The sequence below is a fragment of the Ammospiza nelsoni genome, chromosome 12 (genome assembly GCF_027579445.1).
Source record: "Ammospiza nelsoni isolate bAmmNel1 chromosome 12, bAmmNel1.pri, whole genome shotgun sequence".
NCBI classification, from domain to species: Eukaryota; Metazoa; Chordata; class Aves; order Passeriformes; family Passerellidae; genus Ammospiza; species Ammospiza nelsoni.
In genome coordinates, this window is record NC_080644.1 from 15,215,447 (window position 1) to 15,242,529 (window position 27,083).

At 55.1% G+C, this 27,083-nt stretch overlaps 1 protein-coding gene across 1 annotated transcript in view; it reads right to left on the minus strand.

Annotated features, from left to right (window-relative positions):
* Positions 1 to 27,083, minus strand: part of CHD6 (chromodomain helicase DNA binding protein 6) — a 101,040-nt gene that overhangs the window by 24,101 nt on the left and 49,856 nt on the right. Inside the window, exons 3-22 of the mRNA XM_059480606.1 lie at positions 20,612 to 21,105; positions 16,953 to 17,091; positions 16,281 to 16,430; positions 13,471 to 13,536; positions 12,960 to 13,018; positions 12,034 to 12,151; positions 10,829 to 10,915; positions 10,460 to 10,609; positions 10,069 to 10,190; positions 9,211 to 9,454; positions 8,617 to 8,793; positions 6,895 to 7,038; positions 5,891 to 6,146; positions 5,225 to 5,435; positions 4,539 to 4,734; positions 3,879 to 4,043; positions 3,308 to 3,487; positions 2,362 to 2,472; positions 869 to 1,071; positions 268 to 467 (exon numbers count right to left, since the gene is read on the minus strand). Of these exons, the coding sequence (XP_059336589.1) occupies positions 268 to 467; positions 869 to 1,071; positions 2,362 to 2,472; positions 3,308 to 3,487; positions 3,879 to 4,043; positions 4,539 to 4,734; positions 5,225 to 5,435; positions 5,891 to 6,146; positions 6,895 to 7,038; positions 8,617 to 8,793; positions 9,211 to 9,454; positions 10,069 to 10,190; positions 10,460 to 10,609; positions 10,829 to 10,915; positions 12,034 to 12,151; positions 12,960 to 13,018; positions 13,471 to 13,536; positions 16,281 to 16,430; positions 16,953 to 17,091; positions 20,612 to 21,105 (3,472 nt within the window). The remainder of the gene's footprint in view (positions 1 to 267; positions 468 to 868; positions 1,072 to 2,361; positions 2,473 to 3,307; positions 3,488 to 3,878; positions 4,044 to 4,538; positions 4,735 to 5,224; positions 5,436 to 5,890; positions 6,147 to 6,894; positions 7,039 to 8,616; positions 8,794 to 9,210; positions 9,455 to 10,068; positions 10,191 to 10,459; positions 10,610 to 10,828; positions 10,916 to 12,033; positions 12,152 to 12,959; positions 13,019 to 13,470; positions 13,537 to 16,280; positions 16,431 to 16,952; positions 17,092 to 20,611; positions 21,106 to 27,083) is intronic.

Here is a 27,083-nt window from a genome sequence, read left to right on the forward strand (position 1 = left end):
ACCTCTGTTCCCACCTCAAGGCTCTCTCTGCACTGAAAGACAGAAAACAGCCTCCCTCACTCAGCCAGCCCCTGCTGCTGGCTCTGAGGGTCAGTGTGGAGGTCAGCTCCATGGAAGCCTCTCTCTGTGCAGAGAGAATTGCAGTGCTGAAGCACAAACACTTGCAGACTGTTTCCATCAGCTCTGCTTTGAATTCTGCAGCCTCAGTCTCACAGGCTGGCATGGGGCAGTGGGTACGGATGCAATGGCAGAGAGAACACGCAATACCTGAGTGATTCTGCAGAGCCTGATTCTGGCCATCCTTCGTCGGCGTGATGAGATCCCAGATAAAACTCTTGATCTTCTCATCCCCCTTGTAGTGTTTGACACAATACACCAGCAAGGCCCGACAAATCATCTCCATGTCCTTCTCATTCAGGTGCCACTTGAACCGCCCATGGGTCAGGATATCTTTCCAGCGTCCCCAGCTGAAACAGCAGGAACACAGAGTGAGCACTCCTGTGCAATTAGAGACCTTGCTGGCACCTCTCTCAAGGAGCTCCTGTGGGGGCACAGCCCTGCCAGATCCCCTAGATGGGGATGTTTTGCCCACACATTACAGGAGCAGAGAGGGGGAGAGGTTTGCAGCACTGAACAGGGAAGAGGCAGGAGCAGACTCTGGAAGTGCCAATTGCCAGCTTTGTCCTGCTAACTCTTCTTCCACCCCAAACGTTCACTCAGAACCCAGGTCCCACCAGCGGGGTCACTGCTGGAAGGAGGCAACACAGCAAGCAGGACAGACACGAAGTGGCTGGTGCAGCCAGCGGGTGCCCATGGGCACTGGGGCAGCTGGAGGCTCTGGCTGTGCTCTCACAGGGGTGAGACTCACCCAAATATCAGCAGGTTCTTCTCCACACGGAAGCACTCAGCCCGCAGGTAGCGCCGCGTCTTCTCGTTGAAGCGCCGCGAGCGCGTGGGTCGCTCGTCCGAGTCACTGTCCAGCTCAGAGAATTCCATCAGCTCGTCCTCCTCGAAGGAGTTGTAGTGCTTGGTTTGCTTCCGCACCCGGGGTCTGTCGATGACCAGGCTCTCCTGTGATGGACAGAGCAGAGAGCACTCTCAGGTACAGGCAGAAACACTTTTATGTGCTCTTCTGGCCCCTGTCACCCGGGCTCTGCTCAGCCTCTGGCTCTTGGCTTGCCAGTCCTGCGGCTGACCATCACCTTCCCACTAGGATACCTGCTTCAAGTTTCCTGTGTGCAGTTCTGCCTGCACAAGTGACAACTCCTGACCAGCACAAAATTCAGCCTGACTGATGACAGGCTAAAATCAGCCCCCTCTGTGTCCAAACGTCTGACTGCCAGCAGCTGACTCAGCTCTGAGTCACTCCTGGCCCTCTCTGCAGAGCCTGTGCCAAGCACTGTGCTGAAGGCAGTGCAGTCTCTGTGTCAGGGGGACAGGTGGGCTGGAACAGGAAAAGCAGCTTCCAAGAAGGTGCAGCAGGGAGCAATATGAAATTAAATAGCATGTACCTGCCCCCTCTCCTTAGCCCACCCTGTTGAATGAATTCATGTAATGTAAATCTGCCTGGATTTCAGGCACATAGGACACACACACACACACACACACACACACAAACACACACACTCTCCCATTGCTCCAGCTTGAGCAGTGAGCTCTGCAGAGTTGCAGGACCTCCCTCCTGCTGCTGCCTAAAACCATCTCTTACAGCACTGCTGCCTCAGTTGGAATCATGGCAGCCTTGGGGCCGCACTGGAGCCAGTGATAGCACCCTGTGCCTGGAGGAGCTGGGAAGAGAGACCTGAGCTGCAGCCAAGCCCATCACCTCAGCAGGGCCAGCAGAGCACTGGGATCCCCTCTGTCCCCTCCTACCTCCTGACAGGCAGAGTCACCAGTCTGCACTCAGGAGAGAGAGCAGAGGGGCAGCTCCCATCTCTGCTCTCTGTGACCAGGGATAGGACCCATGGGAATGACTGGAGCTGCACCAGGAAAAGATCCTTTCCCCAGAGGATGGCTGGGCATTGAACAGGCTCCCCAGGGAATGGGCATAGGCCCAAGGCTACCAGAGCTCAAAGAGCATTTGGAAAATGCTCTCAAGCAGAGGGTGAGGTTGTTGGGAGTAGCTAGAAGAACAGACTGAGTACCGTGAAAGATCAGGGAGACACAGACCAACATGTGGCTAAATAAATCAGGGCTTTAGCCAGCGTTTGTGGGTCAGTCTTCCCTTGCACTAATTCTTGATGCCCAACACAAACCTCTTTGAGAGCCTGGAGGAAGCATGCAGCTCCCTGGACACTTGGACACCAGGCCACATGGTGTCAGATCAGTTGTAGGGCACACAGGACACAAACTGCATCCTACCTTCTCATTCTTGGCATCTGTATCAAGCTCCGCTATCTTGGCCCACTTCTGCCAGAAGTTGGGGTCATCTAAGGAAATGTCAGTTCTGTTTCCTGATGCTACAAAGCTGGCCTAGGAGAGAAAGAAGAGGAATGAAGCAGGTGCAACCCACCATCCAGCTGTGCTTTCTTCCATACAGAGATCCCCCAATGCCAGTCTGAGTGCACAGCCTTGCTGCTATGGGATGTTACACCCTAAGCTGCTACGTGCCAGAGGGTTCTTTGTTTGCCTGAGGGAGCTGAACTCCTCTGTTCTGCAGTCATGCCTGACCCATTGTAAATGGAGGCTGGGTTGTGCAAGAGGAGGAGGGCCCTTAGTGGTCCCAGCAGGCCAGAGCATAGCACAGAGCTCTGTCTGGGGGTTTTATCAGGCCCCACAGCACACAGCTTCCATGGCACAGCAGCACCTGGCTTTGGGCATCATGCAGCCCAGCAGCTGGGTCCTGCCACCATCCAGCCCTCATGGCTGAACATCTTAGGCAGCCTTCTATCACCTGCCAGGCTGGTGGCCCCTCCTCAATGCTCTGCTGACCATCAGAGAGACAGGAGAGCACACCAGCCCCAGCACAGCCAAGGTCTCACTGGCACACTGAGACAGCAGGGCTTGGCCTCCATGTGGACATGTCTCCATACACAGGTAGGAGGTTGGACAGGTCTCCATACACAGGTAGGAGGTTGGACAGGTCTCCACACACAGGTAGGAGGCTAGACAGTCTCCATACACAGGTAGGAGGCTGGACAGGTGTCCAAACACAGGTAGGAGGCTGGACAGTCTCCACACACAGGTAGGAGGTTGGACAGGTCTCCACACACAGGTAGGAGGCTGGCTGACCACTACTGCCCTGCATGTTCCCCTTCTTCCACCCCCGAGGGAAATCCCCCTTCCCTCCCACTGGAGCACAGCATACCTTTGCAAATGTGGAGCCCTTTCCCTCAGACTGGATCGTGATGGTCTGTGTCCTGCGCTGGAGGATCTGATCAATGTCTTCCTCACAGAACTTCGACCCCTCATCCTCCTCATCCATGAGTGCGCCGTAGGCTCCCTTCCGCAGCAGGTCCTCCACCTCCATCTTGGAGAGCTGCTGAACCTGCCCAAAGCACAGGGGCATCACCAACCCGGCCAGCAACCATTACCACTGCACAACAGGAGAAGGCTCCTCCCTCTGCTTCAGAACAAAGGGCCCTAAGCCAACCCAGACTAGCTGCTGTTAAAACAAAGAGGTCACTTCAAAACTCTTCCTGAGGGACTATCAGGAAATTCAGCCCACACCACTCCACCACACCACATGTCCCCTATCCCCATGGCAGTGCAGGAACAGTCTGGCAGGCCAGAGAGCAGTAGTGTGAGTGTGTGGGACTGGGCTCTCCCTCCCCAAAGGCTGCTGAGTCCCTGCTCTGACCTGGCAGTGACTTGCAGGGGGAGGAGGAGAGATCTCCTGCAGAGGCTCCCACCTGGCCCCGCTCCAGCAGCCAACCTACCCCATTGGTGCTGCCCTTGCGGTTGATGTCCTGCAGCACAGCTTTGTCCAGGCCCAGCTTCAGGCTGGCCTTGTCGAACATCTCGCGCTCGTAGGAGTTCCTGGTGATGAGGCGATAGACCTTCACAGCCTTGCTCTGCCCGATGCGATGGCAGCGAGCCTGAGCCTGTCAGGGCAGAGGGCACAGTGTCAGCGCAGGGAGCCCAGCTGGACGAGGACCAAGTGGTATTCTGCATCAGCATCTACACTCACCCACCTAACCCACAGTCACCTCCCATCCACCACAGCACGCTCATTCCCTGCCTGTGGCTGACATGGCAGGGCTCTGGCACAGCCTGCACAGCTGTGGAGCAGGAATGAGAGATCCCAGCACCCTCAGGCAAGGACACAGGCTGGAGCCTTGGCTCTCTACAGATGTGGCACACAACACTGCACGCACTCCAAAAACAGGTATGGACACAGTGTAGCCTGCATCTGTGTTTTCAGAGCCACACTGCGATCTCCCCCATGTCCTGTTCCCCCTGCCCACATTCCTGCCAGCCGTCCTGACACGGTACCTCGTGCCCAGTACAGCTGGTGCTGCTGCCCTGCTGTCCCTGCCTGGCACAAGTGACAGAAGCTGTGCCTCGGGACCTCATGACAGCCCTGCCCAGCCCATTACCTGCAGGTCATTCTGTGGGTTCCAGTCGGAGTCGAAGATGATGCAGGTGTCAGCAGCGGTCAGGTTGATGCCCAGCCCGCCTGCCCGCGTGCACAGCAGGAACACAAAGCGATCCGAGTCGGGCTTGCAGAAGCGGTCGATGGCAGCCTGGCGCAGGTTGCCGCGCACCCGCCCGTCGATGCGCTCGTAGGTGTACCTGTTCAGGAGAGGGAGAGCTTAGAGCAGGGCCCCAAGAGTCTGTGGCCTTCAAATCCCTTTCTGCTCCTTCCCCCAGGCTGTGTGGGCACACCAGCCAGGACTTACTGGCAGGACCTGCGCTCAGGTGGAGGCTCAGGCCCCATCAGCCTGTGGGCACTGTGGCTGTTCCCAAAAGTTGTGCCTCTTATGATAACAAAATCATCACAACCCCATGCACGGTGCACAGATATGGGGCTCATGGGAACCAGGACCAAGGGAATGATCTACTTTTACCCGGTCACTCTGAGGACTAGCCCTAAACTACACAGAATGAAAGTGAAGTGCTTAGCTCTGGGGTCTCCACACCCACCAGTAGTACATGGTAAAACAGATCCATCAGTATCTGGGCATGGAATGGCCAAATCCCCACCCTGTGCTGTTGCCACTCCATGTGCAGTGCATGGAGGTACTGTGGAGGAGTCGTGGTGAATGCTGGAGCCTGTACTAACCGTCTCTGGATGAGATAATCCTCCAGGATGTCAAGGCAGCGCACCATCTGCGAGAAGATGAGCACCTTGTGCCCACCAGCAATCAGCTTGGGAAGCAGCTTATCAATGAGCACCAGCTTCCCAGCTGCCTGGATCATCGCCTGCAGCTGGAAGTCTGGTGCCTCTGGGCAGTGTGTTTTGCGGAAGTCTTCCAGGATCTTCTCCTCTGCCCCTGCCATGTGAAAAGGGATATGAGCTCTTGGCAAGCCTGGCAGTGCAGCTGCCCAGGGCAGCAGCAAAGGATTGCATGAGCAACAGAATCCATGCAGTCAGAGCTAGGGAGGCTGGCCAGAGACCTCCTGCAGACCCTCCGCTCCTGGGACTAAACTTCTGTAGGGCTCACATCAGCTCTTGGCAGATTAAGTCAGGCTGGGACACTGGTCCTGTGTTGGAACACCCCCAAACACAGTGAGCCTCAGGAGACTCTAAGGTACCCATCAGCAAGCAGCCCTTGGAGGGAGCTGGGCTGCCTGGGAAGGCAACAGGACAGAGCACTGCCACCTCATGGGCAGATGGCACAAGGCCTGAGCTGGCTCCCCAGCTAGGCAAGTTCTGTTGGGAGTGAACAGTAAATGCTGCAGTGACACCTGTGTGTCCCCCCACACAACTCCTGTGCACAGCCCTCACCATTGATGAGGTACGGGTGATTGCAGCACTTGCGCAGCTCCATCATTGTATTGATGAGGTTGGGCATATTGTGCTGGTTGGCACCCTTGGAGAGGAAGGAGAAATTCTTCTCCAGGATGGCCCGGTAGTATTTCTTCTGGATATTGGTCAGCTCCACTTCAATGATGGTCTCCTGCTTGGGTGCCAGATTCTTCTCTACATCATCCTTCAGCCGTCGCAGCATCATGGGCTTGAGGATGGACTGCAGCTTCTTCACCTGCAGAGCAAGCACAGACACTCACTGCCTTCCCTGCACGGAAGCACATGGGCCAGCAGAGGGGTCTGCTAGCCTGGAGCCTCCCCGTGCTGCAAACCCACTACAGGTGACTAGAGCAGCTGCTCAGCAGCCAGCCAGGACAACTTCAGGGCCTGGGGTCTTTGGGGCAGGCATGAGCAGTCCCAGGCTATGAGCTCCACATGCCTGGGCTGCCAGCAGCCTTAGTGTCTGATGCAGGAGGAGAGCTGAGACTTTGGATGGTAGCTGAGATGGTGGTTGCTTCATGTGCCTGTGCCTGCTCCCACAGAATGACAATCTTTGTGCAATTTCCACATTCAAAAGGCAGTGGGACAGCCCAGGCAACTAAGCAGCTTCCCATGACCCACACTCAAGGAGAGCTTTGGAGGAAGAGAACCTGACAAGGGTGACTGACACATGGACTTACTGACCTCCCCATTCCCCTTGCACTCCTGTTGGTCTTAGGGACAGACCAGGTGGGAGAGGCAGGTAAGCTGTTCTACCCACGCATGCAAGGGCAGCAGGGAGTCAGCTGGGAGCAGACCACTGCCTTGGCAGGGGCAGGTCTCCTCTCCCCAGAACAGCATTGGGGCTCTGTCACAACTTTGCTTCTCCTGGTATGAGGAGCCCTACCCACTTCCATGAAGCACATGTCTGAAAGCATGTCTGGTTTGGTCACCAGGTGTCCCAGTGGCCTGTGCTAAGTCACTGGTATCATTCCTCCAGGTACCTGCTCCTCTGTCTTCAGGTCTCCAAACTCTTCCAGGAAGGCTGTCTCTGAGGGGAACTGCTGTGGCTCCAGAAAATTTAGGAGGCTGAAGAGCTCCTCTACCGAGTTCTGCAGGGGGGTCCCTGTCAGCAGCACCTTGTGCTCCTGGGAACACAGAGAAAACAGGTTGATGGCTCAACCCCATTAGCTGGGGTTGAAGATGTCCCAAGAGCACAATGCTTCTTGTCTTCCAGCCTAAGAAGCACTCTGGATGGCCTGGGACCACATACACACTGAGAGGCTTCACTGGCCATGGTGACAGCCCTGACCAAGCCACTGCCACACAACACTGTCCTGGGGCTCCCAGGACACTGCCATGCACACGTTCCAGTCCAGCTCTGTGCAACAACAGCCAGACTCAACACCTCACACTGCTCCCAGGCTTCAGCCCTGCCCTGGCACAAGAGTGTCGGGCAGGCCTGTGCTGGTGCTGGACAGGGACGCTGACAGAGTCCAAGCTCCTGTGCAGCTGGGGGCAGGATGTTTGTCTTCAGGGCTCAGACAGAGCAAGAGGGAACACCACGCAGAGCCATGGGACACCGAGGGGCAGCAGTGGCCTGCTGCTAGGGACAGTCTCAGCAGGGTGCTCCAAAATTAGCAGGGACAGGCATGACTGCGCACTTGGAACAAAGGGGAGCTTTTCTTAGAGGTTCACCATGTAGGTACATGTGCAGTAAAAGGAGATGAGGTCCAAACAACCCCCAAGACCTGGGAGTGTGAGGATCAGATGATCCCTCAAGGAGAGTGCTCTCCCTCCCATGACTGACACATGGGCTTGGGCTTTAGGCACCACCAGGTGCTGGTCCTGGGTGCACCAGTTCCTCTGTCCCAGCACTGTCAGAGCCTCAGACTCACAACTCAGGCTAATCCTCCTGCCCAGTCTAGTGCAGGAAATGTCCACAGGAGTGGCCTGCTAGGAAAGAAGGGTAATTATAAGGTAGGAGACTCCCAGAGGACTTGTACAAAGGGAGGTGAAGGCATAAAAGGGAGACCAGAAGCAACCCTGCTTTGGCCCAAGCTCACAACATAGCAGGGCCCTACACAAGACACAAAGTCAGGGGAAATAGCAGAGTCTTTTGGAACTTGTGGGAGTCACAAGACGAATTATTTTCAGAGGCCTGCCCAGCTACAAGTGAGTATGATGGAAGCTGGATACAGCTGGAAGACCCAAAAGGCCTGCTGGCCCTTGGTCCAGCTAACAGCAACACTGCTTTTCCCAGGACTGGAAAAGAGCTGGACATCCAAATAATTTCTCAGAGCAGCTCACTGATCCCTTTGTTAACCCACCCCTAGCATGGAGGAACATTTGCACAGTAGTAAGAAACTATCTCAAACACCACAGCCCTGCCCAGTGTAGGGCACAAGACACAGCAAGGCCAGGGGTATTGTGCAGGGCTGGCCAGCAACTGCCCCCATGTGCTGCAGCAGCTTACACTGGGCTGCAAGGATGGGCAGGGCTCTGGCAGGGAGCACCCCCACGTGGGAAGGAGCAGGGGAAGGTAGGGCAAAAAGAAGTTTGTGAGGGCTGCAGGGCACCAGTGCCCCATCCATCAAGGGGCCCTCTGGATGGTTTTTCTGCAGCCTGGCACAAGGCCTAAGCTGCTGACAGTGGCATCTGACTGCTCAGCATGGCCATCTCCAGCCCACCCTGCTCCCAGGTGAACCTGGGCAGGACATGCTCACCAGGGCCATGAGCTTCAGCCCCTCCAGGAGTTTGCAGTTCCTGTTCTTCAGGCGATGTGCCTCGTCAATGACCACACAGCGCCACTGGATCTTCTTCAGCTCTGGGCAATCAGCAAGGATCATCTCAAAGGTGGTGATAACCACCTGGAACTTGAAGATCCCAGGGAGAGGGTTACCCTAGGGAAACAGAAACCAGAATTTGACTCCTGCAGGGTGGCAGCACACTGTCTGACAGTATCAGCGTGAGTCAGTATCTGACTCTGAGCTGGAATTTCTCCAGAATAATCTCTCTCAAGCATTGGGCAGGTTTCTGCAAGCCTCCTTGATGGCCACAGGCTGTGCATCTCTAAACCAGACACTGCCCTAGGGCAGGCACATAGGCCTGGACAAGAAGCTGCACCCTCCCTGCTCTGCATGAGTTATGCCTGTTCACTCACACACAGTGCAACCTGAGCCCATGCCAGCAAATGGAGCTGCAAAGATCATCTCTCCTTCTCCAAATGAACAAGCTCCACAGGCAGCTCAGTGCTTCCCAAGTAAAGGAAGGCAGGGCTGGGGGACAGTGCCAGGAGGGCTGTGTGCCTTGGTCAGTACCTGTGTGTCCCTGTACACCATCTCGTACTGCTGGATCATCTGCCGGCTGATCTGGCTGCCGTGGTACACGATGGCGTTCATCTCTGTCCACGTGCGGAACTCACGCTCCCAGTTCGTGATGGTGGAGAGAGGTGCAATGATGAGGAAGGGGCCATGGATGCCCATCAGGAATATCTCTGAGAGGAAAGTGATTGACTGGATTGTCTTCCCCAACCCCATCTCATCAGCCAGGATGCAGTTCTTCCTGCAGAGACGGACAGGGTCAGGTCAGGGTGGCTCTTGGGGGCAGAAACCACTCTGTCACCAACTCTTTGAGGGGATGTCAGGCACACCACCTCTGCCCACCCTTCTCTGATCCTGCAGCATGGAGCATGGGGGGACTTTGGTACAGCGGCCCAAACACGTCTGGGTAAGCCAGCCAACTTCTTCTAACATCATGGATTCAAAACCAGCATGAAATATGCTGTTTTTCAGGTACACGTGAGCCAGGGAAAGGTGCATCTGATGGCCTGCTGCAGCCAAGAACATGCACATTCCCACCTGTCTGCCACACAATCAGTCACCAATAGCCTGGCCAGTACCAAAAAGCCAGGTGTATCTCAGAATCACAGCTAAGCCCTACTATCTCTAAGACTCATCAGCATATATACCAGGGAGAACCATTCCTAAAAATTCAGTTGCAAAGCTAAAGCAAACACACTGTTTCTGGCAGCTGCCAGCCAGCTCCAGCACTTGAAGGACTCAGTGGCTGCTCTGTCAGGCCCGTTTGTCCACTCTGCTCCCCAGCTTCACTGCTCCCATGACAGCACACACAGGGCCTGCTGCTCATGGCAGGACTGGGCTCCTGCCTCTCCTCACCTGTTGTACCAGTTAAAGAGCAGCCAGTTCATCCCCTCCAGCTGATACTCCCGCAGCTGGTTGCTGTTCTTGTACTCCCGGGACTTCTCCAGCTTCTGCCAGGACTCGGACGCAGGGCGCTCCTAGGAGGGGACAGCAGGAGCAAGGTCCATGGGAGATGCTAATGCCCAGTGAGGCCAGCTGGGGCTGCACATCAGGGACAACACCTCAAAACAGTCACTGACAGCTGAGTCACAGCAAGGGCTTGGCCTCTGGAACCCACCCTTCGACCTCCAGAGGGGAGGTACAGGGCTTGAACTGCAGCACCAGGGACAAGGCCAGCACTGCTGGACTGTGGCAGGACACAGGCAGTCCCTGTGCCCAGGGCAGAGCTGCCAGCCGGGTACGTTACCTCAGGGTACGTTACCATGTGCTTGATTTCTGGAGGGATTTGGAGGGCTTCAAACTCTTTAATCTTCCCTGGGTCAACATCCTCCTCCAGCTCCCAGGTGCTCTCCTCATAGGGCAGTGAGCACCACTTCACCAAGTAGTGAGTCACCTCCTGTAGCACAGGGAGAAACAGGCTCAGAGACAGGGAGAGTCAGCATCCCTCCACCCACCCTGGGCCAAGGGCCCTTGCAGACAGGGAAACCTGTGCAAGGGAAGGCTGGGAAGGCTCAGGCTGCTCAGAGATGACCCACAATGTACACCATGGGGCTGGGCCTCCTGCCATGTCTCCCTCCTTCCCTCCATGGGGCCAGCAAGAGATGCAGCCTCTCACCTCCCCAGTGTCAGGGTCCTTTGTGTGAGCCACCTCCAGAATTCGATCTACCTCCACATAGTCAGGGTTGAACAAATCTTCATCAGGCTGTGATGGCAAACAGTAAAACAGGAGGTAAGTTCAAGGTGATTCCAGGGTTAAACAGATGGGCACAAGTAAACAGCTGCAGGGCATCTGTCCCCAGGATGCTGCTAGCTGTGTGCAACACACCAAGTGCCCTGGACACAGGTACAGACATCTGTCTCTGGGCAGGGAGGATGCAGGAACCTGGCAGAAGGCAAAGCTCTTTCTTTAGAGCAGTCACATGCTCTGTGCTGCCCTTGCTGGGAGGCAGCAATGTCCTCTCCAGCCTATCTGGCCCAAAGGTACAAGTCCTAAGCTGTCTGCTTCAGCTGATGTGCAGCATCCAGAGCTGTGCACAGCACCCAAAGAACCCCAGGGCTGCAAGGGGTGACACCTTGGTCTCTGTCTCTGCTTCCCTCTTGCCCCACCTAGCATAGTCCTTGGAGAGACATGGCCTAGGGCTTGGGAAAGAGAAAAATCAGGCTTCTACACTCACAACTCCCCAAGCCCCAGTTAGTTACAGGGAAAGTGCATGTGCTCCTTGCTGAACTGGTGGTGGTACAGAGTGTTCCAACACATGCTCTTTTTTTTGCATCCTGAGAAAGACCCCAAACAGACTCATGAGTGAGAAATTTGACACACACCCCCAGCTTTCCAGCTACAAAGAAGAAATTTTCATATCCTACTGGCCTGATTTATACTCGTAAGGGGCAGTTCTAGGAGACCCAACAACTATCTCTGGAGCAACAAGATAAATTATAGAACACCTTTTATGCTAAGCAAGATTAATCTGCTTATAGAGCAGAGCAGGCAAGAGCTGCCCTAAGCCCAGATATTTATAGCTCCCTCTTTCCCACAGCATCTCTGCTCCACCACAGAAGCACCTCCAGCCCTATATGCTGCTCTCTCTCCCACCAAGCAACTCTTCCAGAGCTGGCATTGCCCTGCAAGGGACACTTGTCACCCTGCTCATAATGCCACCAGTGACACTGGAGGTGTCCAGGGCACAGTCATGGACCCCAGCTCCAGCCCTGGAGACAGACTGCTCTGGGCTGCAAGGTGCCAGAGGCAGCTCCTGGCCTGCTCCGCCATGGCACTGGGCTCAGAGTCAGGCACCACTGCTCACTGTGCTCTGCTCTCACCTCTGTAAAAATATGTTTCATCTGAGCCTGCTTGTTCCGGAAGCGCTTTATCTTCTGTGAGATCCTGGGGTCCTTCTCCAGCTCCTCCAGAGTTGCCCATTTACAGTGGAGGTAAGAGCTGCAAGGGGAAAAAATCAACATGTGACCAAGAGGCCTTTGGTCCCAAAGCATCCACCACACCCTGCAGCATGGATCTCCCAGCGATCCAGAGAATGACGAGTCCATGCCTATGCCTATGCCAACCCAAACTTGGGAAAGCCATGCCCCAGGACCAGCCAAGACCAAGCACTGAAGCTGCAGCAGCTTCCCTGCTTCCCACCACAGCTGGCTCAGGACAGTGATGCCTCAAGTTTTAGCTTTAACATTTTCCAGTATTTTATTTCTTTTTTTTTATTGCAGATTCTGTACTGCATTAGTATATAACTCTGAACTTCATAGAAAGTGTTAGCAAGTTCTCTTCACAGTTTAGTTAGACAAAACAATCCTTTTCCAGCCTGAGAACCAATGACCCCATTGCAGCTTCAGGCCCAAAAAGTGTAAACAGCAAACTGAGGAGAGCAATCTGGGAGGATGTGACTTCAGAACCTGAAGCTGTAATTGGACAATTAACCAAAATATATAAATGGACCAAAATTTATAAAAGTGTGAAACTCATGACCCATCATCCATCTTAGGTGTAGCCTCAGCCAGGCTCTTGTGCTGCCCAAGGTGTATCTTTTGAGGGCCTTTTTAATAAATCCCTGCTTTATTCCTTTAACACTGTCCAGCCTTTGTTCCAGGTAGCCTCTCAAGGCATCAACAGGCATAGGAAAAAGGGATGCTGGGGCTGCAGTTTGGGATGGGACAGAGGTGGAAGTGCACAGTCCCTGCTCCTGCATGCACAGGGCTCACAGAAAAAAGCACCACAAGTACAACACTGCACGTACAAGTTCCTGTACTTGACGTAGAACTCCTCTGTCTCAAATGCCAGGCCTCCAGGATGAGCCTGAAACCAAGGGAAGGAGAGTCAGTGACAGTCAGAGGCTGTGCAGAAGCTGAGGGGGCATTCTCAGCCACCCCCTGCCTGGCCACAGGCTCCAGGAACTGAGCCCCAGGGTGGTGAGGACAGGCAGGCACTCATTGTGCTGCTGCTCCAGAGGGGCAGCAGCCCTGGGGAACACGACGTGAGACCGCCCTTGGGCACGGGGAACTCCCAACACTTCCTGGGCATCAGCCCAGGCCTGACTCCTCTTCAGAGGCTTTCTGGTGCCCAGGACAGGAGAGGCACCACATTGACCCACAGCTCAGGAAGGTGCCAGTCTGGGCATACCCCAGCACCCCACCAGAGAAGCAAGAGCACCAACTGCTGCTGCCTCGTGTCCCTGCTGCACAGGGCAGCCAGGTCCCACCCCTCCTCTGCTCAGGGACTTTAGCCCCACTGACATCTTTGCCACTCACCTCCTTCTGCACCATCCTGGAGGCAAGGATCTTCTCAATGATATTGGCATCGTCCTCGGGAGGCTCCTGGGGACAGGAAAGGAGAGCTCTGTTTTTCTGGCTCATCACACACCCCTGGCACTCTGCCAGCACTGAATGGCTGCTTGCTCCTCTCCCAGTCCCCAGGCAGGCAGAGCTGGCACTGGGAGCTGGGAGAGCTGTGCTTGGGGAGCCCCTGCTGGGTGTGAGGGTGTAGGTGCTGCCAGCCCAGCTACACTCACCCTCTGCCTGTCCTCTCCAGGTCAGCCAGGCCACAGCAGTGTCAGGTTTGCTGTGTGGGTCATTCCAGCTACACCAGGGCAGCCAGACAGAGTGGAAAGCCTCCCAGAAAAGAGGAGGGAGCTTGGGCACTTGCCCATGGACTCAAGGAAGGAATTATGCCAAAATTATGCACATTCCTGCTCCAAGGCACTCTCCATGCCACATTCTGGTCATGCCTTGGCAGTTATACAGCCCCACAGTGCTGTATGGCCCCAGGGCCCCAGGAGAGCAGGCAGCATGTCTGTCAGGCCCTGCCACATGTCACCCACACACTGTCATCTGCCCTTGGCCACAGGACATGGGCAACAGCACCTCACCCCACCACTCTCCATGCAGCTCCTCCTGACAGGCTTGAAGTGCTGCCTCCTTCTCTTTGCAGGCTTCTACCCACAGATCCCCTTTGCTGGCACCCAGGGGCTCCAGCACAGCTCCTCTCACTCAGCACAGGCTCGCTGCAGGTGGCCCTGATGCTGTCCTGCTTCCAGCTCTGGGGACGTGGAGGCTCTCCTGGCTGCAGCTGTGCCAGGATCAGCCCCACCAAATGCCAAGGGACAGGAGAGCCAGGCTTGTGCCCATCTGTGCTACAGAGGAGACCCACAGAGGAAGATGCAGGGGAGATGAGGGACACCAAAAACATGGAGCCTGCTTGAGCATTAGAAATATCAGTTCTGCTTTGGCTAGAACAGTACAGCAGAAGGAGGAGCAAAGTGCAGAGCAGAAAGCACAAGGACTCTGTTCATTCCCTTCTGACAGAGGTAGAGTATGGACCAAGGCAAAGCAGCCCTGAGGTGTCACTTTGCAGACTAGAAAGTCTCTCAAAGAATGGCATGGGGCAGGCTAGGGAACGACAGACAGGGCACCCCACACCACTAATCTGAAAGTATCTGGGAAAGCCAAGACCACGCCCAGGGCCACAGCAACCCTTCCATCCCCAGCCCAGAGGTGACTGCTGCCTTGGCACTGTCCTTGAGTGCAGGGCAGGATGTTGAACCCAGCACCACAGTGCAATGAGCAGGGAACAGCAGCTCTGCTTGGGCTCCTTGGCTGCCATCTCAAGGCCCAGAGCAGGATTTCTGCCCTGTCTGAGGAACTCTGCCCAAACTGGGTTAAGACAGCTGAAGGGAGCATGCAGAAGTGCTCCTGCCACAGTCACTGTGCAGTGCCTGTTCCCCTGTGCCCAGGCACCTGCCCTGGCACTGCTGGGCTCTGCTTGACTCTGCCACAGAGGGTTTGTGTGGACATGGCCATCCAGCAGTGCCATGGGAGCTCCCACGCTGATCCACAGCCCTTACTCAGGCTTCCCCTGGTCTGTGGCTCACTGCTGGCTGGCTGAAGGCTGCTGGAGGAGCCCTGCACTGCCCAAAGAGCTGTTCAGGACTGTGGCCAGGGTGAAGGGGGAAAGCTGCACGACCAGGCCACGCAGAAAGCAGCCCTGAGGTTGCAGCACTCACATCCTGCCCTGCTGTCAGTTCTGATCCTGGAGCAGGCACAGGCAGGCTCAGCTGGGCAGGCTGGCCAGGCCTCAGAGCAACCATCCAGCCTGGCTGCTTTGGACATCAGCTTTAATGACCCATCTGGAGCAGGAAAAACTGAGGTGGAACTTTAGGACTGAGAGGAGAACAGGGTGGGAGCATGGACACATGTCAAAGGCAGCTCACACCTGCTGCTTTGAAAATCTCACTCGGAGAGATGGCTGCCAGGAGCCCAGCTGGGACACAGCTTCAGGCAGAGCTGAAGCAGCACTGGAGCATCGCCTGTGGGTGTGTGGATCTTTAGGTCAGGGCTTATCAACAGAGCTCATACCCACCAAAACCTTGGGAAGAGGGGACTAGAGAGGGTAACAGAAACACCATGAGAACAACCAGTGACCATTATTAATATCTGACAGCTTTGTCAGTGACCAGAAAGATGGAAAGAGCTGCAGGATCCAAGACACAGTCACAGACAAGGCAGGAAGGAGCAGCCAGCACTGAACCAGTGGGCAGAGGCAGAAGGACAGCAAGGCCCAAACCACAGTGGCACTGGGTGGTCCCTGCCATGCTGCCCACATCCCTGCCACGCTGCCCAGCAGATCAGCTCAGCTGGCAAGGGTCAGGCTGGCATCACTATACTCTGAGGCACTGATGGAGAGCAGCAATGCAGGCAGAAAATCATGACATGGCACCTACAAAGCCCTCAGCCAGCAGGAACAAAATAATAGAGCAATCATGGACAGGAGCTACAGAGACCAAAGCCAAAGGTGGGCATGGGCAGTGGGTAGAACATGTCCAGCTGCATCACACATTCCAGAGGCCTTGGTCTCCAAGCAGGAGGGGGACAGCTGGACCACCATGCCTCTTGTCCATCTCACAGCTCCTGAAAAGCCAGCCTGAACCCTCCCAGACAGTCACTCTCCCACCCCATCCTCAAGCTGGGACCCAGCACTTGCTCAAGCCTCAGCAGTGCCATTTTGGAATGCTGTGCATGAGGCAGATCCCCAGTCCCACACCCCCAGCCCAGCCCAGCCCTACCTCTGCCTGCCACGCCAGGGTAGAGGCGGAGAGCGCCGAGGTTCGCCCGGCTCCCAGCACGGCAATGGTCTCGCCATCATCATCCACCACCTTGAAATCCAGGTCCTCGTTGTACTTCCTCCTCTTCACCTGCCGTCCCGAGCGCCGCTTCTGTGCATGGAGGAGAAAGGGCAGTGCTGGGAGGCACGGACAGACCAAGCACCTCCTCCCTGCTTGAGGGGCAGCGAGAAAGCCCCAGGGCTGCCAGAATTCCTTCCAGGCCCCAGCAGGATGGGGTGGTAGAAGAACAGGCACTCCTTGCAGTGCTGAGATCCCCACCCTGACCCACAGAGCCCCACCATCCCCAGGACGTGAGGGAGAGGAGCCCTGCAGAGAGGCAGGGCATGCAGACCCCAGGATGCAGGGCCAGTGTGTCCCCCTGTGCTGTGCCAGGAAAGGCACCTGCCCAGAGCTGGGGTCCCTGCAGAGGGACACTCAAGGCTGACACACGCAGGGCCCAGGGCAGCAGTGTGCATGCAGCCCTGGGCCAACAGCTGATGTCAGGCTGACAGAAGCTGACCACAGTGCTGAGCATGCTCTCTGATTCCTGTGCCCAGAGGCCCTTGCTGTGGTCCCACTGAGGGGCAGCCAGCATCTCACCCACCTGCAGCCAGCTGAGGGCTTTGGACATACCTGGCTGTCAGCTGACTCCACAGACTCCTCTGGGCTCTGTACAGATGGGCTCAGGAGATCCTGATCCAAATCCAAACTGTTCGCTGGTATCTCATTTTTCCTCTTCCCTTTCTTCTTCTTCTCCACAGGGGTGTCTTTGCTGCCGAGGCAGACTGACAGTTAGATCATGTCCTGGGGATCCCAGGAGAGGCAGCAGGCTCCACACAGAGCACTGCTGCCACAGGATCACCCAGAGGCAGCTCCAGGCTCCTGGGACCTCCCCCAGCACTGGGGATCCCCAGTCACTGATGCTCATTAAGCACACCAAGTGTTTCTCCATCCAGCTCCAGAACACTGGGATGAAAGGGTCCACCTGTCCTGCCTGGTGTGGAGGCTGGGTGCTCTCACCAGCCAAGGGAACAACCCCACAGGGGCTGTAGGAGCTGGGGTTCAGCTCACAGGGTCTAGCACAGGCACAAAGAGGATCTCTCCACTACCAAACTCAGTATGCCAAGGCAGCAAGGTGTCTGCTCTGACCACAGTGCTCCCAAACACATCCTGTGCTGACCAAAGTCAGAAATAAAGTTCAGCATCTTCAGAGGCAACCCATGTTCTGGCACCCTGGAACAGAACCTTCAAGTCCAGTCTTAGGAGCACTGGCCACACTGTTGGCCAACTGCTGCCTGTGCCACAGAGCTCTGCCAGACCCCAGCAAATCTTTACACCAAGCCAAATCTTTACACCAAGCTGCTCCAGCTAAAAGTTTGTGTTCCTGGGTCACAGCACTGAGCTGAGCAGACTGGTGAGAGCCTCCAGCTGGAGGGGGTAAGCCCTGTGATGGCCACAGACACAGGGGGATGCAGACCCAACTCCCACAGATGCAATGGACCATCACAGCAGTCACTGCCCACTCCAAGGGCCTGCTGGGAAGCTCTGTCCCACCAGGCAACTGCTCTCTATGCTCAGGTCACTGAGGGGATTTGGGCTCTGTGGCCAGGAATCCCACCACCTCCCTGAAAAACACGGAAAGACAAGCCCAGACCCAGGGCATGTCCTCAGGGTAAGGGCACCTGCACAAGGAAACAGGACCAGGGAGCACCAGAGCAAAAAACCAGCTGCTCCCAGCATGCCTGTCCATCCTTTACCTCTGCAAGAAACACTGTTAAAGGAATGGCTCCAAAGAGCTGGTGCATGTCCCAGGGCTGAGCAATGCCTCCTTCCTCTCTTCCAGCCCCACCACTCATCCCCTCCACATCCCAGATCTGCACAGTGGCAGAGGAACCATTAGTTTCAAAGCAATGTCAAGATTTTAACTCCATTTGATAAGAAAAATCTCTGCTTGCCTGTGACTAGTGAAAAATAAAGGTAAAAATTTGTTGTTCAGGCCAAAAATGCCCTGGCCATGCATATATGCCGAAATTAGAGGCCCTGAAAATGCTCTGTGAGCAGTGCTTCCACCAAGCAATAACTCCCAAGATATTGATTTGTAAGTCACAACTAACAACTGCTTCATTCATGAGTCAGTCATTGACTATGATTAGAAATAATTTAGAAGAAATTATGCCACCATTATCTGCCACTTAAGAGGACTCACAGCAATCATTCCATCTGCACAGAGTACAAACTAAGCAAAGCCTGCTGCTCACCTCTCCCCTTCCTGAGCTGTCAGGGCCCCCCAGGCACCTCCCCAGCTCCACATGGCCAGGGGCCACAGGGGGGTTCCCAGCCCTGCTCCCGGCAGAGCTTCCCCCTGACACCCATGGCCATCCCTCACACAGGGGGTTTGCTGGTGGCTGACCCAGAGCCCAAAGCAAGTCTGAAAAATGGCTCAAAGAGGGGCTACAGAGGCAGGGAAGTTGTAAAGAGGACTGCACTCCCAAATCCCATGGGCTGGACTTTCCAAGCAGCAGAGTTGGAAGTAGGTCCTCCTGGAAGCACAGATGACTGGGAGGAAGCACCACAGGCTCAGGCTATACTGGGATAGAGCATAAGGAATGCACAGAGCTTTGTGGAACTCCCAGACTCCCACATACAGTTTCTTCTGGTTGCATAATATGTTACAGTTACATTACATTGTGTGCTTTGCATTAAGTGGCCTCTCCTCTGGGGCTCTGCTGGTACCCAGCAGAGCAAGCTGGCTCCCCTTCAGCTCCCTGTGTGCCCAGAACCTGCTGTGCCCAAGCAGGAGAGCCAGGGCTTCCAAATCTGCACCTGGGGTTACCCTGCCACAAGCCCCATCTCTGGCAGGGTGATGTGTCCAGCAGCTCCTCACAACAGGCTGCAGTCAGGGCTGCCCTGTCTGTAATGGTCAGCACCCTGCAAAGCACTGCTGGCAGCCAAAGGACCCACAAGAGCCATGAATGCCTTCACAAACCTCCAGGGCCTGCTCTTCCCCTGGGTTCCCCTGCTTTGGTGTGGTCCCACAGGTCCTGCTGCAGGGGCAGATCCCTGTGAACTTGCTGCATGGCAGCTCCTTACTGGTGGAGCAGAAGTGTCATTAGGAAAATCAGAAAGCTGCATACCTCATCCCAGGACCCTTCTTGGGCTGCAATGCTGCAGGCACATGGGCTTCATCCTTCCCTTCCCTGCCTGCAGCCCATCTCCTTCCCTCTCCTGCAGCCTTCCCTGGGCCTGCAGGAGCCCTTCCCTCACCTCCCAGCAGTGACCGCTTGATCCGCCCATCCCCTCTGCTCTGGCTCACCAACTCATGAGGAACATCTGCAGAGCCCTGGGCTCAAGGAAGAGCACAAGTGGCAGCACTGCACAGCTCAGGGATCTGCTGGGGTCATGGCACCCCGCTCTCATCCTGCTGAGCAACCCACACCTCCTCTTGTCCACAACCAGCCCATTCCAATGGCACCAAAGGCCACCCAAGGGCAGCTCCACAACCACGGCCTCTCCAGGATCTGGCTCAGTGAGCTCTGAAGGAGGAGGGCTCTGGAAGAGCAAACTAAATCAGTGCTCTTGAGACTTGCTCTGCTCCCTGTACACACTCTCCATTAAAGAGAAACCAGAGCTTCTGGCCAACCAGCCTGTTAATTAAAAGGCTGAGGAATTACCAGAGGCAGTGGCGCTGGCCTGTGCAGGACAAGGGAGTCCTCAGGCCTCCCTCCACTGCTGGCTCTGACTGTCAGCACAGCTCCACAGCTGCCAGAAGGGATAAGTCTTCCAGGAGAAGGAGAGGGAGAGGGGATGGCATCTGTTCCACCATCCTCCCAAACTCAAGCCAAGGGGAGGCAGGCTGCTGGCCCTGGGTGTGCAGAGTCCCTCATTTGCACACAGTTCAGGGCCAGGTTTTTCTCAGTCACATACCCTCTGCCCTGGCCCCAAATCATATATGACAGGCCCTCTGCCACACAGCACCTCACTGTCCTGGTGGGACATCTCCCTAAAGTCCCTTTTTCCCCAGGATGCCAGGATGGCACAAAGGCCAGACCAAGGAGAGGCCAAGAGGACTCTCTGGTCCTCTTATGGATCTCGAGTTTCACGGGGCCCCCAAACAGCACCTGCCTGTCCCATCTGTGCATGGCCAGAGAGCTCATCCTGGCACCCCAACCAGCACATCCAGCCTTCAGACCAAGTTCCTGCACACCCAGTGCTGCTCTCTCCCAGATGCAGCTCATGCAAGCCCACAGCCCTGTGCACAGCAGGCACAGGGAAAGGGCCACACCACCACCCACCTGCTCTTCTTGGATCTTGATCTGGGGGCTGGCTCAGAGCCACTCTTCTTGTCTTTAGGCTCCTTCGGGGCTTTGGGTTCCCGAGGTTTCCGGGGTTTCTTAGCCACCTCCCTCTGCTTGGGCTCCTTCGGCTTCTTAGACTCCTTCACCTTTTTAGGCTCTTTTGGTTCTTTAGGCTCTCTCCTCCTCTTTGGTTTCACCTCCACTGCTGCTTTATCTACCCCTTCCTGCTCTCCCAGGTCCTTTTTCTTCCGTTTCTTCTTCACCCCCGTGCCCCCGCTGTCCTGCATCCCGTTCTGGTTGCTCGTCTGCTTCTGGGCAGCCCCATTGGGCTCCTCCTTCAGGCACTGGCACTGGCCACCTGTGTTCATGGCTGTCACTGTCACCTGGTGTGGCACCTCGTCCTGCTCCTCACTGCTGGCAAAGGTGTCCTGCGTCCTGCACTCCCAGGCAGACGACATTGGGGAGAGGCTCAACGCTTTGAAGCTCGGCGGCTGCGGAGAGAACGCAAAGCGCCAGGTGAAGCAAATGGCACAGCCACAACCAGCAGTGCCCCGGGGGAACTGCAGCCCCAGTGCAGCATCCCTCACCATTCAGGGACCATGGCTAACAGCCACCATGAGCAGACACAGCTCAACAGGTGGACCCCCCGTCTCTGCCCAACAGAGGCTGACAGACAGAGGCCTTTTGGCTCCCCTCAGCCAATGCAGGTCCCAGCAGAGATGGCTGGCCCCAGTGTGTGCATCAAACCATTGGTTCTGCCTTTGATCAAACACTCCAGACTTCACTTGCCTAAGGCAAGAGCAACCTGTGCATCCACAGCATTTCCTGTCTGCTGCCCTGAGCCAGAGATTGTCACAGTAGGGCAAGGACAAGGAATTAGGGATGCCTAGCAGCCTACAGAAACAAAAATAGGGTTCCCAGGTCCACCTGGGGCAGAACTTGAGGCAGAAGAGAAGGGTTAGACCAGCACTGTTCACAGGAGCTGCTGTGTGCCAGGGCTCCCTCCAGGCCAGGAGAGAAGAGCTGCTCTTCCTCCTTCAGCACTTCCTTCATTTCCTGGGCACTTTCCAGCACTGAACACTGAAAGGAATTGAGCAGCCTCCTGGGCATGCTCGGCCACAGCAGCACTCGAGGGCCCCACTCTCCTCAAGCAGCAGTAGGAGTGCCTGTTGTGAGGACCCAGGCTCAGTGTGCAGCAGCCTTCGCTCCACAAGAGCAGCCCAGGCTGGCAGAGCAGGCAGGGGACAGCCCAAGGAAGGGAGCTGTGAGTGACAAGTGTCAATGAGAACTGGAAACATCCCTTCCAGCAGCTGCCAGAGCAAGAGAGAGCAAGGGATGCACAAAGGAGCGGGCAGAAGTGCAGTGGTGTGGTGCACAGATGGGGAGAGGAACATGTCAGGCTTCATTTCAGCTGCTCTGCCGGTCAGGTTCCATCCCCAGTGCCCCAGCTCCTCCTACCACACAGCTCAGCCATGCCCAGAGGGAAGCAGTGGCCACTGCTGGGCTTGGCCATCACTAGGGGGCTGGTAGGGCACCACCAGAGCAGGCCCAGCGGCACGGCCGGGGCTGCAAAGCTGATCCTGCAACTGGGGGCTGGTGGCTGTGCCATGAGTCCAGACATGGGCCCTTCCCACAGCCTGGAGGTGTCAGCTCCTCATAGGGAGCCTGTGGGGCAGCTGGTGAGTGGCCCAGAAGTGCCAGGCAGCATCTCCTCTGCCTGTGGGGACAGGGGCACTGTTTGCCCTGCCACCTCACACACACAGCTGCTCCAGGCCAGGGGCACTGCTTCCTTCACAAGCCCCTTCCCTGGTGCTGAGATGGAGGTGCCAGTGCCTCTGGCAGCAATGCCCTGGCTCTGCAGAACCTCAGCACCATCCAGTTCCTCAAGACACCCTAGAGCTGTGGGAGAGAATGCAAATCTTTACAATTACAGGCTGATGGCTAGAGCCCATCCAGGGCTGTCTAGGCACAGGGTGCTCTGTAACACTGGAACTTCTGATTTGGATTAGATGGCAGCATTAAATGAAACAGACTGCAAGTGGAAAGGTCCCTGATGCCCCTGGAGCCCCCCACGAGTGGGGCTGCAGGCTTGGCTGGCGTTGGTCAAGCAGGCTGCACCAGCATCCCTCCCCACATGCAGCCACCTCCAGCCCTGGCTGCTGCTGCTGTCTGCCCCAGCAGCCTGGGAAGGGAGAGCAGCCATCCCACCACATGGAGCAGCCATCACAGGCACCTCAGGAATCAAAGGGAACCTCTCCAGGACCAGGAGAAAATCAGCACTACTGATGCTGCTTCTGAGACCACTGGCTGCCCAACAGGATCAGTCCCAGCCTTTGCATTCCTCAGCTCTCACAAGATGGGGACCAGCTGTAACAATTTAGAATCACAGAATGGCCTGGGTTGGAAGTGACCTTACAGATTATCTACTTCCAACACCCTGCTGTGTACAGGGACAACTTTCACTAGACGAGGTTGCTCAGAACCCCATCCAGCCTTGACTTTAACACCCCCAGGGATGGGGTAATTCAGCTTGTCTGAGCAACCTCTTCCAGTGCCTCACCACCCTCACAGCAAAGAATTTTCTCTTAATATTATATATATATATATATATATGTGAGAGTGTGTGTGTGTGTGTGTGTGTGTGTGTGTGTGTGTGTGTATTTCCTCCTAATATCTAATCTAAACCTACTCTCTTTCAGTTTGAATCAATTCCTCTTTGTCCTGTCACCATATGCTCTTGTAAAAAGTCCCCCTCCATCTCTCTTGTAAGTCCCCTTTAGGTAGTACCCCTGATAGGACAGTAGAACAGAACAGCATTTTACTCACTCGATAAGAGCAGTAGAACAGAACAACATTTACTTTTGTCAAGGAAAGTAGAACACAACAGCACAGCCTTGTAGAAATAGATAAAGAATGTAACTTAGGCAAACAGAAGTGCAAGCAGGATGCCAGGTCAGCTCTACACGGCTGACAGAGCAGAAGTAGGCAAAACAGCAATATTGCACTCACTCAAAAACAGGGTTGAGGAACAGCCACCTAAAATGGACACCAGAAATTGTCCATTTGGATCCCAAATGAAGTTGTCCAAATGGACCCCAAAGAACCATGTAAGGACTTCTGGTAAGATGTGCAACTATGTAAAATAAAGCCAAGGAAGTGGGGATATATGTAATATGTATATGTATATGTGGGAATATGTAATCAGTGTGCATGATAAAATCCCTGTTCACCCAACACTCATCCCACTGGAATGGAGGAAGGATTCCCCCTGAGTGACCACCATGCTGCAATAAAGAATGTCTGCATCTAATACTCAAAAGTGCGTTACAAAGTTTCTATCCAGACAATTTCGATATCATTCTTTTTGGTATCATTCCACTCCTAAACCCCCTTAGGAACTGGAAGGCTGCAATTATGTCACCCCTAAGCCTCCTGTTTTCCAGGCTGAACAAACCCAATTCTCTCAGCCTTTCCTCCTAAGAGAGGTGCTCCATCCCCCTGATTAACCTGGTGGCCTCCTCTGGACTGGTTCCACCAGGTTCATGTCTGTCTGGCACTGAGGACTCCAGAGCTGGATGCAGCACTGCAGGTGGGGCCTCAGCTGAGGGGACTGGAGGGGCAGAATCCCCTCCCTTGACCTGCTGCCCACACTTCTTTTGATGCAGCCAGGACATGGTTGGTTTCTGGGTGCCAGCACACACGGCCGGGCGTGTGCCGCCTCTCATCCACCAGCACCTCCAAACCCTTCTCATCAGGGCTGCTCTCGATCTGTTCCTGCCCCAGTCTGGATCAATACTGGGACTGATACCCAATCTAGGTGTCCTTAAAGATCTGCCAGCTCTGTTCCACTCCCTTGTTTCAGAGGGCAGCCTCCCAGGCAATCCCACTGACGATCTCCCTGAAGAGCTGGAAGTCTGTTTCCCCAACACTCAGTGTCAGCACCTTGGCTGGGATCCCTGTGGGCATCAGGTGTCCCAGCCTGCCGTGTCCCAGGAGCAGTGCTGGTCCCAGCCAGCAGCGACTGCCTCCATCTGGAGCAACCACAAGCCTCTGGTGCAGGCTCTGCCATGAACAGGCCATCAAATGCCAGCCTGTGGGACCCAGGCACACAGCCAGGGCTCACACAGCGAGCACATGGACAGAGAGGCAGGGAGACCAGGCTGCTTCCACCAAGTGCTGCCAGCCCAGAAACCATACTCCCAAAGCTGGTCTATTTTGAGGGGAGAATGCTTCATGCTATGCTCCTGATGCCCACTGCAAGCTCTGGCCATGCATGTAGGACTGCTGCCAAGTACAGTCTGCAGTGAGAGCCTGGCGCACTGCCACGAGCCAGGGAATGGGATTTTTCTACTACCCCTCGATGAGGTTCAGTTTATCCTGGCTTCTCGTCAACAGGAAAAGCCTAAGGAAGCAGAGCCAGCTTGTGCTCCTGCATGGCTCCAAAGCACCCTCAGTGCTGTGCCTGCAGCAGCCTGGCTGGCTCCTCTTGGCAGGCAGGAGCTCAGTGTCCCTGTGCAGCTGCTGCTGGACATCGGCTGCTGTCCCCGTGCCCCAAGGAAATCACCTCTGCTTCCAAAGGGTGACAGCCTGAAGGGCCAGGACCACACTGATGGGGACACAGCACTCACTGCAGGGAACTCTGCTGCAGCAGCAACCTTGACCTGAGTGGCCTGAGAAAGAGGTGTCCATGAGCCAACAGGCTGCCCACTGCTGTGACTGGGCTACTTTCCTGTGTCTGCAGCAATGGCCAGCACTGACATACCACCATACTGAGATCCTCAATGTCACAGACATCTTTTGTGAAAAATCCTTTCTTTAGGATTTTTCCTTCTGGAAGGCTGAGGCCCCAGAAAAAGAATGTAAACAATGGTTATCTGCTGCTGTGGAATGCAACGGGTGCACCTGTGATTGGCCCATGTGGGATGTTTACAATTAAGGGCCAATCAAAGGCCAAGCTCTCTCTGGGACAGATCAGAGAGAGCTCCTTTGTTTATGGATTCTTCCTATTCTATTCTTGGCTTAGCAAGCTTCTGAACTTTTCTCTCTATTCCTATTAGCATAGTCATAATGTAACATATATATCATAAAATAATAAATCCAGCCTTGTGAACATGAGGTCAAGATTCTCGCCTCTCTCTTCCCCCTGCAACCCTTGCAAGGCCTGTAACATCGGGTGACCCTGACTGAGGACAAAAACCAACACCCTTCACAGGAGAGGAACACATGTAGCTGCAGGAGCCTAAACCTGGCAAATCACAGCTCTGGAAAATGCTGCAGCAGGGTAAGGCAGGCTGCTCTGGGTTGCTCTGACCAGCTGGGAGCTGCTCTGGGCAATGCTGACCCTGAGGGGGCAGGGGTGGGGCAGGGCAGGCAGGATCTCTGCACCCCATCTGTCCAGGCTGGTCCAGCACAGGCTGCACCCACATCTGTAACCCTGGGTGCCAATGCACCTGGGGGCACTCAGTACTTTGTATACTCATAAGGTATTGGGGAAAACCACTAATTGTGGTTAAATCCTGCTGCCCTCCTAAGTGGCTTCTCCTTCTCAAGGTGTGAGGGGTGTCTCCTTGTCACACGCTCTGTACAATTCAGTTTTGCCATCCTCCCCCTGCAGAGCTCTCTTGGCCCAGCTAAGGCATAGGTGACAAGTCACCCTCTCCTCACAGGTAGGCTGTGCCAGCTCTCAGGCCACCTGCTTTATCCTGCCCAGCGCTTCTTCCAACCCCACTGGCTATGGGGTGGCAGTAGGAAGCACAGAGCATCAGAGGTACCACAGAATAGTAGCAGGGCTTCTGCTCTGCTCCTTTTCCCTTTACAAACCATGGAATGCACCCTGGAACAACCTGTAGGCAGATGCCAAACTCTGACAGTGCTTTACAGCCTCCTCCAGGAGCAGGGACAGCCCCCACTGAAGACATGCGTGACTGGTTCTCCTATACTTTACCAGGAGCATCTTGAGACTTTCCTCAGCTTTTAAGCCTCCCTCTCCATTTCAGCATCTCAGATGACTGCAGGAATCAACCAGCACCTTTCTTCCCCTATTTGTGCTGTGAAAGCAGCAGCATCTTCCCTGAATTTGGTTTCCTTGCCTTTAACCAGTCACTAATTTACAGAAACACCTTTCATCAGGACAACACTTCATGTGTTTACAAGCATTCGGTGAGAAACCTCCTCAGCTGCTGGTTGGGAGCCCCTGAGTCTTGCACCAGCCCAGCCCAACTTCAGCCCTGTGAGCCAGTTACCTTTAAAATCCCCAAGAGATTGCAAAGACTAACTCTGCTTTGCAAAAGTCATGTTGACTATTCACTAGTGTAGTATTTTCAGAAACAAAGTGCTTAATTATTATAGTTCCTAAGTATTTACTCAATACCTAAGTGAATCTATTGACCTTTAGTTTCACATTTACTCCCCTTTCCCCTTCCATGGCCCTAATGGGTGATGGTCCCAACACTATTTATTAGTAATTCCC